The 22,500-nt window shown below is 33.1% G+C and overlaps 1 protein-coding gene across 1 annotated transcript in view; it reads left to right on the top strand.

The window, feature by feature from the left end:
* Positions 1-22,500, top strand: part of LOC135198033 (glutamate receptor 1-like) — a 454,877-nt gene that overhangs the window by 277,900 nt on the left and 154,477 nt on the right. The window contains exon 4 of the mRNA XM_064225395.1: positions 13,257-13,386. Coding sequence (XP_064081465.1) covers positions 13,257-13,386 — 130 coding nt within the window. The remainder of the gene's footprint in view (positions 1-13,256; positions 13,387-22,500) is intronic.

The raw sequence follows: 22,500 nt of genomic DNA, 5'->3' as shown, positions 1-22,500 counted from the left end.
TGAATATACTTAAGTGTTGGATCTATGGTCTTCATTGAAGATCAAATCCACTCCAACCATAATCCAAACGTTTGTAGAAATTTTTTAAGAAAGGAGTTTTAAGATTACGTTTCTATCCCAAGTCCTTCTCCCTAAGGATGGTGACTGATGTTATTTGTCAGGTTTATCAAAAATTTAGGGTACTTTAAACAAACTAAAACCAATATGGGAAAATAATGTTTCAAAACAAGTATAAATTTTCAATGCTGAAGAGCGAATTTTAGTTTCAATTCATCTTACTTTTAATTCCACCTTACCGAGGACACCAGTTTTTCATTTTTCAGTGACTTTTTCCATACTGAAAACAGTGTAATTTGTTTTTCAAATTCGTGATTTCGACAAATTTACCAACAAACACATAAGAGCAAAACAACAAAGTACGAAATATAGAAATGTATTTTATTTTTTTCTGTATAATATCTATTTCTGATTTTTTTGTCTGAAACTGCGTCAACGTATTTTAGTTTTATATGTTATTTGTGCAGAAAACTTCCAAAACATTAACCACTCCATGCAACTACAAAAAAAGGAAGATCATTAGGAAAACACTCCGTCGCTTCATTGATTTTAACGTCTTTGGTGAGCCTCAAATAACTCTTCCTCTTACTCTTAATCTACACAGCATTTTCGAATTCTTCGGTTTTACCTCCTCCCAGCACGCCAAAACTATCGCCCTTTATTCTATCCATAAGATAGAAACCTCCCTCTTAAGAACAATGACTTGTGCTTTTAACTACAGAGATATTTTTTTTTTTTTTAATTACTTCGTATTTCTCAACTTGAAATCGTTTTTATCCACATTTATTACGCAAACAGCTTCTGTTTAGTTCCATCCAGTTGACTTCCATATCTACAAGAGATATGGGTCAATAATTCTACTTATATTATCTTCAAAAGCAAGAAACTCAGTCACACCTTTGATCTTATTATTAGCAATTACAATGACTCTCACATGAGCAAGTGAATCAACCTCTTCGGCTTTACCACTGCCCATATAAAACAAAAATTCTCTCAACTACTCTCACTCCCATTTATGCACTTTCTACCCAATACTTTCACTCAACGTTGTATAATCTGCAAACAATAGCCTCCCCATATTACATTCACAACTAGTGCCTTTTTTTCCCGAATTTTCGCTCACTTCCAATATACAGACATTAAAATCCATTAGATACAATAAACATTTCTTTCCTGCCAGCATTTACATCACACCACATTCGGTGACAAGCTTCGCCTTCATCTTTTAAAAAATGTGAAATTATCTTCAGTTTATCAACATTACATTATACATCTCATAACCCTTCAAACATTAACTCTTTCAATAATGACATAAACGTATTCTTGGTCTTTCACACCACATACAGCTCCAATTTACTTTCAAACTTCTCCCATAAATGCTTAAAAACAAGCACTCGATTCCCAGACCTTTTTCATTGTTAATACCAAATCATTCCTTCTTACATCTTACTTTCTCAATCAAAAAAATGGATGTACAAAATAATCTATAATCCTTACTGCCACTTCTCCCACCCTTACCATTAAACAAAGGAACAATAACTTTCCTCACAACTCTTGGTGTCTTGCCATCTTTAAACCCTCGAGAAGAGGCTCACTACGCATTTGGGAAGTGTTTTCTTTTAGTGTGAGAATCAAAGGACCTCATCAGTAGGGGCTCTTTTGCATTTGGACACTTTTTTGATCACAAGCAACTCACAGTTCCTAGGAGAGCAATGTCCAGGTGTGGTCTACTGACACAAAATAGGTAAAGCAAGATGTTAGCAAGACGTGTTCAAAAGAGCGCGAGGAGACTTGGAATTATCTACACAACCCCGGGTGTGGATATATGAAGGGATTAGCGGGCTAACGCTTACTTATGAAAATGAAGGGAAGATGCTGAATGCAAACAGAATAAAAGAAAGGTTGGCTAATAAACAAAACTGTTTACAATCAGTGTTTTTTATGAGTAACTGAATGGCTGAGAGATAAAGAAGTAAGTTGGTGATAAGTTTATATGAATCAAGAGGAGTTAGGGGAAATAAAAGATGTAGAACGGGTTGGATAGCTAGATGAATAATACTAAAGCAAGGACCTTAACTGTATTCCATAAAGAGCAAGAGTTCACGCAAGATAGTGGTATATGGTGGAGACAGTCTATGGATGTTCGATGCACTGCTGATGACTGGCAAACCTGAGGATATTGAGCAGCATTTACTTTACTGGGGGTTTCATCCAATATTAAGCAATTAAAGTAAGAATGTAGCAATAGCCATCATTATGTTTCTTTCTATGGAGCTGGAGCCGCTCCGTATACGAGAAACAGCTTAATGACTATATGTATATATATATATATATATATATATATATATATATATATATATATATATATATATACATACATACATACGTGTACATATATTATATATATATATATATATATATATATATATATATATATATATATATATGTGTGTGTGTGTGTGTGTGTGTGTGTGCGTGTGTTAAAAAACAGGCATATATCCTCTTGGAGCATCGAAATATATTTTACCTGTCGCCAGTATCAAGTTTGATTACAAATTTTAAAAAAAATATATAGTCATACGACTTTTCTTCCCTTTTATGTTTAAGCAAACATTTCAAATACACATTAGTACTAAGTCAGCTAGTAATATGATATACGAAGATTTAAAAAAAATAAGACGACGTTTGAAAGAAATACTCACTTAAATACAGGGAAACTGTTTATGGTCATAAGGAGAGACATCATTTCACACAGACACTTTCCGCCAATCTTTTTTCATTACTGAATGTTGAAATACTTAGCATATAAGAATCATCTTTCTCATATAAGTATCCCCCGTAATACGCAAGTCAACAGTACAAACTAACCACACTCCTTAAGCGCAACAAAGGAAGAACGCAATTATCCCAAGGCATTTCAAGGTGTTAGTTTCGGCATTCAAGGGGTCAATTTGCATACACGGTGTCTACATAAGTAGGTTTAATTACCTTAATTGCTTGGTAATGAGGGAGATGCCGCTAATGGGATGGCAACGTGCCATATTACGTTTAATAAAAGATCGAGTAATATTTCTGCATTACTTTTAAGTTGCTAGTCATCTTTGTAACATTGTAGTGATTCTAATAAAAATTGATCTTTTGGAAATTCAAGAATTCACTCCATGAGAGGTATTCTATATTCAAGGCGAGTGTTGTGGTTCCGGTGAAGCAATTCTGTAGAGCTTTTATTGAACGGGAGAGTTGCCCTGAGGGACGGATCGTTCCAGCCTGTGGGACGCAATAAATGTTGCAAGACTTTTCATGAACCAGTGTTGGGATATTAACAAAGTTCTATAACTTTTTCAGGAATAAATGGATTGTTCTTGTGTGCTAATACCCGGATAGATATTGCCTAAAGAACAAAGTTTCACAAATTATACCAAAATAACTATCATGCAGTATTCTGTTACACAATTCTGACATTAAACGACAATAACTTAGTTTTTTTTACCTGGAGAGAGAGAGAGAGAGAGAGAGAGAGAGAGAGAGAGAGAGAGAGAGAGAGAGAGAGAGAGAGAGTGTCTGCTAACTGGAATTTCAAATTCAATCGACCTATCTTAGGAGTGCTTGCAGGTGTAACAGCGTAGGGTGTATTGGTATAAAACAAAGGTAACTGGATAAGGAAATGAGAAGTTCATTGAAGGAAAAATCAAATGTCTTTGAAGCGAACTAGCTGGACACAAGAGATTATGGAGAAGTAAACAAAGGTAATTATGGTACCGCACTATTGTAAGAACATATCATTTTCACGTAAGTGTAAATATATGTGAGTAAAACAATGATTTGAACATGCCAGGTCGTCTTACTTTCTACATAAACTAGCCAAAAATGTACAAAAGCGCGTCACCTGTTACAAGAATACACCTGGAAATTGATGACATGAAACCGTGAACTCAACACGAGTCCATATATTAAAAAAATACTGTTATAGCAAAGTGATCACTCTTCAATTGCCCACTTTAAGCACTTACTAGTAATTTCCATTAAAATTCTGAAATCTACAATAACCTCTGCTCCTCCATCAATCAGTCTGCCTCTCCTTTTATCATTCACACTTCAGCAGACCCTCAAAGACAGCATTCATTCCAAACAATATCTCTTCATTCGCATTTTGTGCATTCTGAGAATCATCGTCCATCAGCTTCCCCTTTGTTGTTATTGTTTGTTCCTCATAAAGGCCTTTCTCTCCTTTATATAAGTTCACCATTTTGTTTATCAATGCATGCTCAATTTGCTCTGTCCCTCCTTACTAAACAATTTATCCATTCTTGAGCACATTATTCCCTTTATCGTACATATCCATCTCAAATAATTTTCTTATCTTTTACTCAACTCCTCATTACATTATCAGCCACGTACTTTTTTCATATGCAGTTCTATCTATCCTAAAACAACCAACAACCCCTGCATAATTTATTTTACAAATTTCAGGAATTAAACACCCTTAATATAGGAATGGAATGGAATATGAGATTTAGGCATAAAGCCTAGCACTGGGATCGATCCATAGAAACACTCTTTATATAATCCTTCCATGTCTGTTTATTTAATCATTGCCCATTTTTCATTCGCTTTTTATACTATCCTTCCTTCCTGTAGAACAAACTGGTCTTAACTGCCACTTCAGATACATTTCCTCCCTTCTCCAACACCTTAATTTTCCCTACCTTCTAACTTTGGCGTCAATCAAATACTGATTAATAAATCTCTCTAACCACCTCTAAGCTAACCACTTATTCCATTAGATTATTCTTCTATCTACTCGGTACCAAGCAAAACTTTATAAATTCCTTACCTTGCCATTTTGTCTTTGTTTAGTATACGTGTAATTATTTCTCTTTGGAAGCAATGTCTTTCAACAATAGACTTCCTTTCCAAAAAATGTCTTGCAAGACTTCGATAAAAATGTCCGAAACGTTATTTCTTTGTCACCTGCCTTGGGATTTAAATCTCGCAGTGTAACATCCTTTATGCTCATCAAACGCCAAAAGGAACAGATCTTGCCAAAAGGCACAGATCTTATCGTGTCCGAACAACACAATTTTCACTCTCTTTTCAGTTCCTAGTTCATGCATTCTATAATAAGCTTCAACTATGATCAATTTTAGCTGTATTATCCAAGAAGTAGCACATTACAATAGTCAACCGACCTGATACTCAATATGATGCACCTCAACACTTTTTAGCTACTCAGCTACCCAAAGCACAGTCACCTTTAGTGAGACCCTTTTCAACGCAGCGGTTGCATCTGCGAGGATGGAAAGTCAATGGCAGAGAACAGGGGTGTTCACACACAACCGTGCGGATTTTTTAACCGCCGTGGATACCGCGCGGTTCGAGATACACGTGTTTATAAGGCCCTGTTGACATGAGGCGGTAGCATCCGCACGGATTCCGCCTCGTGTGAAGACGGCCTTAAAGTTATTCCCATCCAAGGACACACCAGTTTCATTTGACTCACAAAAACTTCCAAAGCATTCTGCTTTCTTTCCTTACGTCATCTATGTAACACCATGCAATTAATATATTGTCATTTTCCCAATGCTATATACTATATAAGTAGCAGGCTGACATTTAAACCATACAGCTGCTGAGGGAGATGAACAAACACCACATTATGAGCAGTAAGTCAACCTGAAAATAGACGCAAAAACAATAACCTCCTTCCTTGGCGATTCACACCACCAACAACAAAAGTAGTAGGTCAACACTAAGACAACACATGTGAAGAGAGCATTTTAAATGTAGTGGAGCCTGTCCAGGATTAAGACGGTGACCCAGACTAGGAAAATCTAACCCTTTCGCCTTCATCTACCCAAAACCCCTAGCCAAATCCCTGATTAACGTCCAACAAAAGAAATCCCGAAGGACACAGGAGCATACGAAACCCCATGCCTGGACTGTGACCAATCTAACATTGGTTTTACAGGAAAATCACTTCCCCAGAGATATATACAACATAAACGTTCAGTTAGGTATGGTCAACAGAGTTCAGCTATTTTTAACCATATAAATAACCATAACCACAGAATAAACTGGAATTTGTCATGTATAATTTATAGCAGCAAAAGTCGGCATAAAGCCAGATGATAAGAGTCAGCCTTGATTAAACAAAGACAGGTAATGAACATCTCAAAGGGCGAGAGAGATTCAGATATCACAGATAAAATCTTTCTTCAACCAACGCGTAAGAAGATTAAAGAGAAATTATCAAGGGGGGTCACCTAGTCAAACGGGTTACCAGTTTTTATGAGTTCCTTCTATTAAATGGAATTCTGTTGTAACAGAACATTTTTACCAGTCATATATGTATAATATATGTATTTATAAATACATATATTTATACATATATAGGTCTATATATACACGAAGGTGAAAATTGGCGCCATTGACATTCTCCATCTGCTCGAGTACTGAGCGGAACAATAATCAACAATTTCCACCCAAAGTCCGAATCTGTTGTTATCAGGAAGTTAGCTTTAGAACGGGTTGCAGAGAATACATGCCGGAAGAATCGACTATACACAACCATTCACTACGGTGCAGGTCAAATACTGATCCTGCAAACTTCAAAACCATCGCCTCCATTTGAAACTGAAAAGAATTAACGAGCTTGGAATCTATTTCCAGAAAAATTATAGTTACCTCACTGAATACCCAGACTGCCTCTGCAAAGTTTTTTGTTGCTTAACTGTTTGTTTGTTTACATTGCATTCTCTTGTTTTATTTTTTTTTGTATTTTAAACACTTTTTTATATATCCATGACGTTTTATTATTCTATTCAACCTGGTACTGCAGAACACCGCTGGCCTTAATAAACTTGTCAAAATCATCAAATAATCAACGTGCCTTCTCTTTGTTGCTCATGTTAGCGTTTATTTATGTGTGTATATATATATATATGTATGTATATATATATATATATATATATATATATATATATATATATATATATATATATATATATATATATATATATAAGCGAATTCCACAGGAAAATGATAGTCAGAAATACAAGCGCTTTCGTCTTTACTCAGACATTGTCAAGGAGTTAATGAGGTACAATTGGAGAGAAAGGTCTCAGGTACAACACATGATCAAGAATACCAGATGGTTAATTGTCAAAAGGGTAAAAATTAAAAGAGATAATCCAGGATTATCGGATATCACACGGTCACAAACCTAAACAGATTGACCCTAACCGAAATTACAAAGTTTCTTTCTCTCCAATTGTACCTCATTAACTCCTTGACAATGTCTGAGTAAAGACGAAAGCGCTTGGATTTCTGACTATCATTTTCCTGTGGAATTCGCTTATTTATGAAGTTACATTCATCTACTGTGATTTTTTAAGCATATATATATATATATATATATATATATATATATATATATATATATATATATATATATATATATATATATATATATATATATAGGTATATATAGGCCTAATATATATATATATATATATATATATATATATATATACATATATATATATGTACATATATATATATATATATATATATATATATATATATATATTATATATATATATATATATATATATATATATATATATATATATATATATATATTCACATAAACTAGTAGCAAGGTATTTAGAGAAAAAAAGGTAATAATGTTTCAGTCGACGAAAACACCACTACAGGTGGGCGTTTTAACGAACAATAAATCTTAATTTTTCGTCGGTAAAATCCAGCCAGATTCTAATGGGTCTGAGGTTTGACGTTCATTACAGAATTTTAAGAATTCCCTGTAATATAGTGTAAATAATGGCTGCATTAATCTACGATCCACAAGCATACCTATATATTTACACTATCATAATGAAATTTTGAAAAAGACAATTGGTAAAACTCTTGCATGAAGTACTGGAAGCTATATACGAGGTAAAATGAGATAACACCAAAACCTTTGAGGAATTTAGAAGATCTGCGTAGAGATGCACTTGAAAAATAGATAAATAGATCAGTAAGATTTGGGAAGGTGATTTAAGGGAAAAAATTCCGTTTAATAATATATATATAGTATATATAATTATATATATATATATATATATATATATATATATACATATATATATATATATATATATATATATATATATATATATATATATATATATATATATTACACCTAACAAAAGGAGCCCATAAAAACACCAAAATATAGAGAGAAAAGTACTATATTTCAGAGACTGCTGTCTCCCTCTTCAGGTAGATGAATGAGAAAAGTTTACAGAAAAGGTGGTATTTATACCAAGAGGTCCATCCACAGGCAAGCCAATTTAGGTCACCCCTGCTGATAATCTTCTTTTAATCTTCTTAAGCATTGGTTGAATGAAAATCTTGTCAACCGTATCTGAATCCCATGCTCCTTTTGAGATGTTCATTACCTGCCTCTCTTTTATTAAGGCAGATTCCATTATTTGACTCTTCTACCGGCAGTTGCTGCTATAAATTATACGTGACAAATTCCAGTTTATTCTATGGTTATGTTCATTTATATGGTTGAAAATAGCTGAGTTCTGTTGTCCATACCTAACTGACCGTTTGTGTTGTATTAATCTCTGGGGAAGTGATTTACCTGTAAATCCGATGCAAGATTGGTCACAGTCCTGGCATTGGATTTGATAAAACCCAGTGTCCTTGGGGGATGTCTTTTGTTGAATGTTAATCAGGGATTTGGCTAAGGTGTTTGGGTAAGTAAATGCGAAAGGGTTAGATTTTCCGAGGGTGTGAGTCACCTTCTTTATCGTATCCAGGTGTGGAATCTTTATTTTATTGTTGGGTATATCTCTGGTCTTGTCTTTAGGGGGTCGGTAGAAAATTGTTTGCTTTGTGAATTACTTTCTCAATTATATGGTCAGGATACTTTAAAGACGAAAGTTGCTTAAGAATTAGTTCAAATTCTTTTTCCAGGAAATCTGGGGAACAAATTCGTAAGGCTCTTAAGAACAGGTTGCTGGCTACACCTATCTTGATAGCAATGTCGTGATAGCTAAAGTAGTGAATGTATGAAAGTGAGAACTTTGGTTTTCTGTGTATGGTAAATTTGTATTCTGTCGTGTCTCTGATTGTTAAAACATCAAGAAAAGGAATTTTGTTGTCTGTTTCCCATTCAACTTTAAATTTGATGCTGGGCACTAATGCGTTTAATTTTGAAAGGAATTCATTAAAATTGCCCCACCTATTATCCCAAAATGTTAGAATATCATCTACATATCTCATCCACAGCATGTTTTTGGGTTTTATTGCATTTATTACTGTAGTTTCAAAGTATTCCATGTACAGATTGGCTAAAACAGGACTTAAAGGACTACCCATACTACACCCCCCCCTTTTTAGGCACTTTCTCCCAGTCACATTAAACATTCGAAATATTTTTGTCACAAATTCAGAGAAGCACATATACCACTTCACAACATAAAACTTTTAAGCCTTGACGTAGATTCCCTATTCACAAAAGTACCAGTACAGGACGTTCTTCAGTTTTTGAGGGAAAAATTATCCCCCTATTCAGATCATTTTCCATTGGCATTTGACAAAATAATAAAGTTAGTTGAATTATGTGCATCTAATAACGTATTTTCATTCGGGGAATCATTCTACAAGCAAAAATTCGGGTGTAGTTTGGGTAGTCCTTTAAGTCCTTTTTTAGCCAATCTGTATATGGAATACTTTGAAACTACAGTAATAAATGCAATAAAACCCAAAAACATGCTGTGGATGAGATATGTAGATGATATTCTAACATTTTGGGATAATAGGTGGGGCAATTTTAATGAATTCCTTTCAAAATTAAACACATTAGTGTCCAGCATCAAATTTAAAGATGAATGGGAAACAGACAACAAAATTCCATTTCTTGGTGTTTTAATAATCAGAGACACAACAGAATACAAATTTACCATATACAGAAAACCAACGTTCTCATTTTCATACATTCACTACTTTGGCTATCACGACAATGCTATCAAGATAGGTGTAGCCAGCAACCTGTTCTTAAGAGCCTTATGAATTTGTTACCCAGATTTCCTTGAAAAAGAATTTTAACTAATTCTTAAGCAATTTTCGTCTTTAAGGTATCCTGACCATATAATTCAGAAAGCAAATCACAAAGCAAATGTAATTTTCTACTGACCCCCTAAAGACAAGACCAGAGATACACCCAACAATAAAATAAAAATTCCACACCTGGACACGATTAAGAAGGTGACTCAGACCCTCGGAAAATCTAACCCTTTTGCATTTACTTACCCAAACACCTTAGCCAAATCCCTGAATAACGTTCAACAAAAGACATCCCCCAAGGACACAGGTTTATCAAATCCCATGTCAGGACTGTGACCAATCTTACATCGGATTTACAGGTAAATCACTTCCCCAGAGATTAATACAACACAAACGGTCAGTTAGGTATGGACAACAGAACTCAGCTATTTTCAACCATATAAATGAACATAACCATAGAATAAACTGGAATTTGTCACGTATAATTTATAGCAGCAACTGCCGGTACAAGAGTCAAATGATGGAATCGGCCTTAATAAAAGAGGCAGGTAATGAACATCTCAAAAGGAGCATGGGATTCAGATACGATCGACAAGATTTTCATTCAACCAACGCTTAAGAAGATTAAAGGAAGATTATCAGCGGGGGTGACCTAAATTGGCTTGCCTGTGGATGGACCTCTTGGTATAAATACCATCTTTTCTGTAAACTTTTCTCATTCATCCACCTGAAGAGGGAGACAGCAGTCTCTGAAATATAGTACTTTTCTCTCTATATTTTGGTGTTTTTATGGGCTCCTTTTATTAGATGGAATTCTGTTGTAACAGGACATTTTTACCAGTCATATATATATATATATATATATATATATATATATATATATATATATATATATATATATGTATAACAGAATCACGAAAGTTAGGAACGTGATAAATCCATAAATAAAGATAAATGCCACGAAGGAAAAATAAACGAAGGAGTCTGCGAGATCTTTCGGCTGAAAAGCCCTTTACTTTATTTTTGTCAGTAGCTGCTTCAGTAAAGGGCTTTTCAGCCGAAAGATCTCGCAGACTCCTTCGTTTATTTTTCCTTCGTGGCATTTATCTTTATATATATATATATATCTATATATATATATTTATATATAATATATATTTATTTATATATATATATATATATATAATACATATATATATATATACTATATATATATATAAATATATATCTATATCTATATATATATATATATATATATATATATATATATATATTTATATCATAAATATTTCATTGCTAATGCAAAAACTAAGGCTGGAGTTGAAATGAGAAAACGGTTTTCAAATTACTCATGCATGAAAGTTAGTGCTCGTAGTTTGATTCCAGAAGAATTCAACGATGGTAAAATTGAAAAGCCGTAGTAATAGGATGATGAATTCTTGCCTTTATGAAAGTGACTGCCCTTAAATACTGAGCCCCTACAAATCTGTTGGGTACTGAATAAATAAAGGAAACGAATCTCTTTCTTGAAACATATGAAAATACCTCTGACATTTTCACAATTATGTTCACCTAAATATCAGATCCTAAGTATTTCGAGGAAAAAGCTTGTCGTCATCAATACGTTTAAAATGCAGTAAAAACGTTTTTTTACTGAAACGAAAACATAATTTTTTTTAAAACAAGGAGGACCGTTTTTATGCTTTAATTGTAATGTAAAATACATTGCATAAGCTGTTACTATTGAAGCATTTCCATGGCAGAATAGGTTATGTATCAGGAGAAATACATGTATCCTGGGGACTCCTGACCAGAATAATAAGACACCAACTGCTGTTATTTTTAATACTACTCATATTTCAACGCCACGTACCGACATTTACAGCGAGAGAAAAGGGCTACGCAGTAAATGAACACGCTCCTTCAGAGAAGGGTGTCATAAATTATTTCAGTTCTCAGGAAAGAAAAACGTTACTGCATAATAACCACTACAAAACACGAAATGAAACCGTAGCATAAAAGGAAATTCAGGTTAGTTTCTCAGTGAATTCTACACCGTTTGGCACGAGGAAGCGAGAAGTTAAATATCTCATAAATCTAAGTAATTTTACTCATTACATTGAAATCACAATTGTCCTTTTAATCTCCAGCAGAATTTTGGACCATTTATTGAGGGATCAAACGACTTCGTATTTTAAAAGCAGAAGGAACTTATAACATCGCAATAACATGGCTTTCGCACCCTGGAAATAATAAAATGCTTTATACTGCATTGCACGCTATAGTGGGGAGATTAAAAAAAGAAATAAAGAGAAACGAAAGGGGAGACAGAAAATTTAACCCCAAAAATTTTCTGCTAAGCAGTTTTGCTGCACAGGTAAATGAAAAAGATGTCACAAGGTAATATACGCTTAAAGCACTTTAAACGAATTAATTCATCTGGAAAAGTTCATGCCTTACTCTTGTATGGAATTTATTTACAAGCAATAAAATTTTTCTAATAACTATTATTCTAGACTTAGTGAATCCACCAGGTATTTTTTCCATCAGCCCAGATTTACACGGCATTTTTTTAAGGCAAGGAAACCAGTTCCAACAGAATTCATTTCACGGTTCATAATGCTTTGATAAGGTACAGAATATCAGTTCTAAAAACGATAAGAACTTACTATATAGTTCATTCCCTGTGCCTTAAGATATATGTTACTGTTGTGGAAATCGGTAATCCTATACGTACACGGTTCAGTGACCTCTTTATTTTCTTCTACTGTCCGGCTTTGTATTTCTCTCCTTACTCCTGGTCTTCTCTAATAGTACTATGTATTTTACCGGTTTCTTCCTTTTACCGAGATCTTACAATATTATTATTCTTGCTATAATAAGCATCAAGGCATTAATAATGAATTTAAACCCTGTCTATAATGTCCTACATACTACTTTGTAGTCTTAAACCAGTTCATATTCTTTGCTATCAGACAACCGTTTTCAGTCTTTAATCACCCAAGTTAGAAACTATTTCGCTTACTATATCAAACAAACTTTCTATATAAAATAAGTAGATTAACTACAGTTACATAAACTTACAAAGGCCATTCTAAGTTTTCCCATTTCTATTACAGGTACCTAACCCATCCTCTGGGCTAATGGACTACGCTACGAGTATGAGGCCGGAGTACCACCAAGCTATAATCGACCTTATCCATTACTACCGGTGGGATCACATCATTTACCTCTACGATTCCCATGACGGTAAGTGTAAGGATATGACACAAAAAATAGACCCAACGCAAGAGTACTCACTATTTTCCACTCTCTGCTTTTCAAAAATCTGAAAGTTATTGAATAATAAGTCATACACCATCTTCATAAAATACACTATAATGAAAAGTATACACTAAATTTAAGACAAGTTATTTTGTAAAAAAAAAAAAAAAAAAAAAAAAAGCAATACGAGCCGCATGAAAATGTGCCGTAAAATGGGCAGAATTACGTTATTGATTTATTATGAATCCCTGAAACTGGATGATATTCCTTATTGTCATAAATTTTTCTCAATACGTTGTTCAATGTTTTAAAATATTGTGGTTTGGAGGTTGTATTCCTCAAAAAAGGTATATCTAAACTTTTTCATTAGAAAACCAGTGATATTAGAAAATTAAAGAAAATATATAAACTATGACTAATGGAGATTATCTTAAAATTCTTAATTACACAAACCTACAAGACCTCGCAAAAACTCTCTCTCTCTCTCTCTCTCTCTCTCTCTCTCTCTCTCTCTCTCATATTACTTTGTACTTGACAATAATGAGAGATGCTTCATTACATAACACTGCCTACAAACAAAGCTCTAAATAATGATAATTTAATTTAAGCTTATTTGACTTGCTAAAGTCCTCAATGTCAAATATGAGTTCATATAGCAACGTTACAAGAAAATCAATAATTTAGAGCCTTGAAATCTCAGTATTCCTTGCAATTAAGTTGACTTTTCTATTATGAATGTCGAAGTGTGGAAGTGAATACGGAACATCTTAATCAATTTCAACAATTCTATGATAGCTGCAAAGCAAAACATTATCGTCACAAATAGAATTATAAAGTAACTGATTGTCAAATCAATCTCTTCACTGGTGTTACATCAAGGGACATCGATGTCAATTCCCGGTTAAATTCTCAGGAGAGAGAGAGAGAGAGAGAGGAGAGAGAGAGAGAGAGAGAGAGAGAGAGAGAGAGAGAGGAGAGAGACTGATTATCTATGATTAACTAGTAATATCAAGATATAAATTATGAAAATAAGTGTCCAAGTTCTGCATATGCCAATGAATTTTCCCTATCATACAGTTTCCTTTTGTTCTGTCTATAAAATGTTCATAGGAGAAAAAAGGAATCCGTATACAGTTACGCTCCAATAAAAGTCCATCCTTTCTTTTGGTCGCCTGTATGGTTTTCACAATAGATGTAATAAAGAGCGTGGCAGCGTTTTTCAATTGAGGACTGAAACAATGTACACTCCAATTATTATTTTCATGCAGCTCTTCCACAATAGATCCGTTTTTATATATATATATATTTATAAATATATAATCATAAGCGAACAATGAGATAGGTCAAATTATCTTTCAAGAACTACGATATTTCAAAGGTTCTGTACTAATAAAAAATAGTCTTCAGCATTAGTGACTTTCAGGTATATACATATGAACATCATTTACATAAAAAGTATAATCCCCTACTCTTTTGCATTCTGCACAACATAATAAAAGAAAAAAATGCCTAATAAAGCCTCTGGTAACTACATAAAAATCATACCCATAAAAATAGTCCAATTTAAAGTTAGTTAATAAAAACTTTTGTCTCAAGAATACTACACTGCTTTGTTGAAAGACTTCGGGATGATAAAATGTGAATTAAAAGAAAAATTATTTCTCATAAACCGGGTAATTTGGCCTTAGATCAGGATTTGCAGAATGTAGCTACTTCAAAAGTTTGTGTAATGGCAATAACAATATTGAAGGCACGGATTGACGTCACTGCTGCCAAGAAAAACAACGGTCACTGACTTTTCCCTAGTTGCTTTACGAATTGTTCAACTGAAGTCCAAAAAAATTAATTGTTCACTAATAAAAAAAAGCCTTCCACAGTTCATGTCTCTATAGCTTTCTTCCAAAATAATTATCTACTTCACGCACAACAAGACAGTGTAAACGTGGATAATGTATACTTATTTCTCTTTTCTGTAAAATTCAAGAACAGGAGGAATAAACTTTTAATTTACTTTATATCTCTTTCTACGTCCTAGCACTTAGAGTCAAAAACATTTTTAGATATCTTGCTTCACATTCCCTCTTTGAAGCCACTTGGGGAAACCACTTCGTAGCACTGTATTACAGCAGCCTCTTGTAAACTACTGAATACTGGAATCAATTATGTTATCAGGAAGTCAGCAACACAGTTCAACTTTAAGATTAATAAAGTTGTCTAATATTAGGTAGTATGCCAACATTGTGCCCCAGTGCAATTTGGATACTTCTTGCCTTTCCTAAATTTCATTGATTTTTTTAAGGAGCAATTCCTTCTAAGGTTTCCTTGTCAACTCAATAACAAAACATTTATAAAACTTGAAGCTCTTAAAATTAGCCTGAACATAGATGATGTTCCGCCTCCACTAGGAACAATCGGTACCAGAAGTTACAGAAAAGTCACCAAGCTGACATAAAGAAACCTATACTATCAGAAAACCCTTAATTACTTGTCAGATGCCACTTCTCATCTTGGGTGTCTTCTCACACGTAATCTAGTTAGTCAGGTACCTGACACATGTCCATATCACTTAGGCCAGTTTCCTTCCTATCCACCTAGCAACTCTTATTACAGTGCATGGGAAAATTTGCTTCTTGAACTGATTCAGATTGATACATAACTCCCTCGGGTTTAGAGAAGAGCAATCATATACCACACACACACACACACCACACACATATATATACTATATATATATATATATATATATATATATATATATATATATATATATATATATACACATACATACATACAATGTACATACATCCTATATACTTTCGTCAATGAGCTAAAAGAACGGAGCAACAAAAAATTGACCTAGCGATTTAGTGTTTTCACACATAAGGATGGGTGAAAATACGAAAGTGTGAGATCATCTTCTTTTATTCGTTCCTCCAGCTCAATAATAACATCGTAAATTCAATCTATAGATCGTCAACTTACACACAAACATAAGTCACGTTGCCGAACTGACCATGAGAAGCACAAAAGCCTAAAGCGGGTCATACAAACATGTACCTTTCGAATTCAGATACATTTATTTGAGCTGGAATAGACACATCCTCACCATCGTAGCTAAGTGTACAACAATTAATATTGCGATTTAGGGTGAAATACATGTATCTATATATGTATGTATATATTTATATATGTACATATTTATATATGTATATGTATATATATGTATATATGTATTATATATATATATATATATATATATATATATATATATATATATATATATATATTAATCTGGTAGTCACTATGATAACCACAATGCCCTCTTAACTTCTCGAATTCTTCACACATTCTGGATATACGAGAGCCCGAATTACCTAGTCTTCCATTAGCAAATTATTAACATTAAAATTATACACACATAGCAATCTCTCTAATTATGTGTATTATATATAATGTATGTATATAAGACTAGGGATATAATTTCATTGTTCAACATTTCATAATTTCATTGTTCAACATATATCATTGGAAAGCCAGAATGTTCAGGCTTTATAGGTAACTATACAGTTGTAAATGAAGTTTAAGTGTACTAAATATGCAGACAAGCATATTAAAAAAAAATGTGAAGATAGCATTGTCGTTGTTACAGTTACAGACGTATCTGGTAAAATGTGATTAGTTTATTCTGCATATATATATATATATATATATATATATATATATATATATATATATATATATATATATATATATATATATATGTATGAAGATGGGTATATAACAGCTCTAATAAATTCGGCAGGTGCATATAAGTATGAACGGTATGAGACTTTTATCCTTCTCAAATTCAGGTCGGCAACGGGACTTCGTTCTGACACTTTGGAGGTAGGTCCAAATCTTCTGAAGGACATCAGAATTATTTTATATTCCTGCATCTGGATCTAAGGCTCTGTAGTGCTCATTGTATAAAAAACTGTGAAGAATTCGATAAGTTAACAGTGCTTGTGGTCATTGCAATTACACAAACACATACATGCATATTGATATACATCACACACACACACACACACACACACATACATATATATATATATATATATTTATATTATATATATATAGATAGATATAATATATATATATATATATAGATATAATATATATATATATAAATATATATATATAATATATATATATATATAATATATATATATATATATATGTATGAAGATGGGTCTATACCCAGGCTCTAATAAATTCGGCAGGTTTGGCATATAAGTATGAACGTATGAGAAACTTTTATCCTTCTCAAATTCAGGTCGGCAACGGGACTTCGTTTCTGACACTTTGGAGGTAGGTCCAAAATAAAAAAAATCTTTTTTTCTGAGGGAACATCAGAAATTATTTTTATATTCCATGCATCTGGATCTAAGGCTCTGTAGTGCTTTCATTGTATAAAAAACTGTGAAGAATTCGAATCAAGTTAACAGTGCTTGTGGTCATTGAACAATTACACAAACACATACATGGACATATTGATATTACATTCCACAAAACAAAACACACACATACACCACACACACACACACACCACACGCATATTATATAATATATATATGTGTAATATATATATATATATATATATATATATATATATATGTATATATATACACAATATGAATGTATGTATCACTACTTCGGCAAATGGGATATGTTCTGAAGAATAAAGCCAGAATTACCTCGCCTCTCGCTTATAAATAATGAACAATGGTAGGTAATGAAATTACACGCTTCATGGTAATCTGCCTAATTACCTTATTTATTATGCTATTTGAACTTTATGACGTTAAAAATAATATCTCATATGGAATATGAACTGCTAGGATTCTTCTGTTACATAAAATTATGAATAATTTCATGAATAACAGACCACTGTGTTTTTATGAATACCGCGTGGGATCTGGGTATTTTTACTTATTCAGGCTAAGCACATTCTGTATCCCTTAATTTTACTGACATCTCTTTTAGGTCACAACATTTGCAGTGAACTACATCATTAACTGCTTTGTTGGCTATAAGGAACAATCCGTTTGGTTAAGGGTACAAAGCTATCAACCTCATCCCAATATTAGTGATGAAAATCGGCAGGGTAGGTAGCAACTTCCGGTGCGATTTCCTTGAATGCAATGCCTGTCAAGTCATAAATCCTTCATGAACGGCAAGAAACTTATATAACTCTTGGTGTAGATGCACTATAAGATATAAATTCCACCTGCGATGATACATTTGCACCTGCACCAATTTTCAAGCCTGTTGTCGAGTTCACTCTGGAAAAACTTTCTTGCACTCCTTGGTCTAGCGCTGATGGGTATTCCACTTAGACTGTTTTACCGCAGCGACTTCCTCTAAAGTTTTCCTTCATTAGAACGAACAAGTTACGGTCTGAGGGCAAGAGACCGGGGCTCTAAACCGGATAAATCACCTTTGAGGGATTGTACTTTGTTGGTTTAACTAGATTGCATTAACCTGTTTTTGAAGTATTGTTTTCATATAATCCTTCTCAAAGGCTAATACACAATACGTTGTAACGGTCGTTGTCCATCTTTGTTTACGATTGGTCATCTTGAGAGACACTAACTCAGCTTGGCTTTCTTAGGTGACTACTATTGATGTCCCTCTATTATTATTATTAGACTTTTCTTCAAATCAGATTTCGGCTCCAATAATTGTTTTCATCCATCTTCACATATTCACGGACCATTACTTGTTCTTCAGATCTTGTGCGTGCGTGCGTACGTGCGAGTGTGTTTGTGTGTATGAAATAAATAACTAAATATATATATATATATATATGTATATATATATATATATATATATATATATATATATATATATATATATATGTGTGTGTGTGTGTGTGCGTGTGTGTGTGTGCGTGTGTGTGTGTATCAACTGCTATTACACAACGAACGGTTGTGTATGTAGGCGCAAGTAAACTCGTCAGTCATATAACCACTTCAACGCTAAGGCAGTCAAGAGACTGAAAAGCTCTTTATGGATGAAAGTTTTGAGAAAGAAAAAAAACACTTTACGGAAAAACAACAAAATAAAGATATTTCGTTCAGGGTATCATCCTCGGAATAGATAATCCAAAGATGATGTACATCCTTGTTTTCGTCTTATATCAAAAAGTCTCCTCGTAAGGCGCTGTAAGTTCTTGACATTTTTATCTCATAAAGTCGTTGCGAACACGATATAAAACTTATTTTTCGTCACTTTAACTATAAGAGAGATATTTCATCATATGGAAAAGATAATATCTTGTTCGATGCCTTTGCAACAGAAAACATTCCAAATTTCCCTAAATCTTCGACCTATGTTGCGCTCTATTCACTGCACTTTTACATGTGCACATACCTACATATGTACCTATGATTTTAGGTGTATACATATGTATATATATATATATATATATATATATATATATATATATATATATATATAGTATATATACATACATATATACATACATGCATACATATATATATTAACAAAGTTAGAGCCAAGAAGGAAAATTGAAACACTCCAGTGTTTCAATTTTCCTTCGTAGCTGTAACATTGTTTGTATACTCATCAGGTATTTTATTTCTTCGTGATTTAAAATCAAACACAAAAACACACAAATTAACACACACACACACACAAATATATATGTGTACTACACACACACACACACACATACATATATATATATATATATATATATATATTATATATATATATATATACATATATACATATGCATGTATGTATATATATATATATATATATATATATATATATATATATATATATATATATATACACATATGTATGTATGTAATATATATATATATATATATATATATATATATATTATATATATATAATATATATATATATATATATATATATATATATATATATATATATATATATATATATATATATATATATATATATATATATATATATATATATATATATATATATATTTATATGACGGGTAAAAAATGTTGTTACAACAGAATTCCATCTAGTAAAAGGAGCCCGTTAAAACTCCAAAACATATGGGTTCCTTTTATTTTATATATGTATATATATATATATAATATATATATATATATATATGATATATATAGTATGTATATATTATATGTATATATATATATATATATATATATATATATATATATGTATATATATATATATGTATATATATATAGTATATATATATATATATATATATATATATATATATATATATATATATATATATCAATAAGCTATTTCACCTAACAGCCGAAGAAACCAGAAACAAAGGTCATCCCAACGTTTCAACTTGAAACGATTTCTGAAGAGCAGAACTGAGTAGAAAACTTCCAGAACATCGGCCATCCTTGTACACAATCCAGTATTTCACGTCTTACACGCACACATCACCTTCACGAATAGTAAATCCTTCACGCTACAACAATTCAGGAACCAAAGTTAGTCAATACTTTTTAAGTGTCCCATTCCACCTTTCTCCCAAGACTCCGGAATTGCACAATATTTTCTGAAGCCTACAGTCTCCAAGTGACAAAACCACTTCAAAACCATTGGATATCCCTTTAAATGAAACCTAAACCATGCGTAAAACAAATGCAATGTAATATATATATATATATATATATATATATATATATATATATATATATATATATATATATATATATATATATATATTATATGTTATGAACGGCTCGTTCCCTCAGGATAAAGCATGGGAATGTGACTTACTGACACTTCTAAAAAGGCCTTGCATGGAGAGACGATGTTTATAACAAACAAAATCTATGGCGAAGGTCGATATTACTGAAAGGAAGAATTTACATAATATTCTGGACTTTAGTTTAAATGAACTATGTTTACACTTAAATTATGTGTAGGTCCAGAAATGAATGGAAGGTGGTTGACTGTATGTTCACTGGAAACACGTGACTGGGAAATGACCCCGAAACAGAGATATGATTTGCGCAAAGCAGGTTATTCAAATGCAAGTGTCCTATCCAAGGGTTCTCAATTTTCCTCTCACAACCAGGCATGTTATTTGTCTGCAAAGACATTGCATTCTAGCATCAGTACTAAAGTGGTGGACACATGGAAATCGTGACACATTACTTGTTCTTAGTATTGCATATCAAAGCTCACTCAAAAGGGGCATACACTGACTGGGGGCTTATGCACAAAGGAATACTACATGGCTTGATTAACTAGGGGATGTTTAATATCATTACTAACAACACAAGGGGTATTAATCAGAGCATTGAAGCAAAATTGGGCAGTGAGAAGCTGAGCCAAGAAGGGAGGGAAGTCGCCTTGGAAGAATGAAACGAAATACAAACAAGAGGAAAAAAAACAATTCACTGACTACACTAGAAATTATGCTATCAGTACCTGGAAATACATGATCTTGTTGTCTTCTCATTTGCTGATTGATCTGTGCACTATGGATGGTAAAAACACAAGTGTGGGATCCCCAGAAGAATCAGGGGAGCATAGGGGGGAAGCGGTGTTCTGCAGGTGATAAACGTCTAACTTTTGAGAACAAGCTGTTCCGGCCTTCTCCTTTCAAATCTCAGCCTAGAGATGCTCCACCCCATTCAAGACACCTATGGAGATTAACTCCAAGGCAGCCAATAGGAACAAAGATTGTTTAGAGAGAACGAAGGCTTTCAGTTCACATGGGCAACTCGAGAATATGAAATGCTTTTAGAAAAGGGTATTACTTTTACTTGGTTCTGGCTTAAAATCCTGAACAATATATATACACATTTTCCATACTAGGTGGGGACCTTAAAGAAGAAAAATACCAATGGCCTCTGGCCTATTCGTTCTTTCATCACAGAATCGTGGATGAACTTCCTGAGGAGTAAAACCACTTCAGTATTGTAAGTTTCTCAAGCCGAAAAGAATACCTAACAAAGCGATTATCGAAAAACGGACATGGGACATGAACTTCGTGATTCATGCCACCTTGCACGCAACCTCAGGCATACGTCTCTCCACATTTTTCACATA

The sequence above is a fragment of the Macrobrachium nipponense genome, chromosome 21 (assembly GCF_015104395.2).
Source record: "Macrobrachium nipponense isolate FS-2020 chromosome 21, ASM1510439v2, whole genome shotgun sequence".
NCBI lineage: Eukaryota > Metazoa > Arthropoda > Malacostraca > Decapoda > Palaemonidae > Macrobrachium > Macrobrachium nipponense.
The sequence above is the reverse complement of the archived record's forward strand: the minus strand, read 5'-3'. Positions and strand labels throughout refer to the sequence as shown.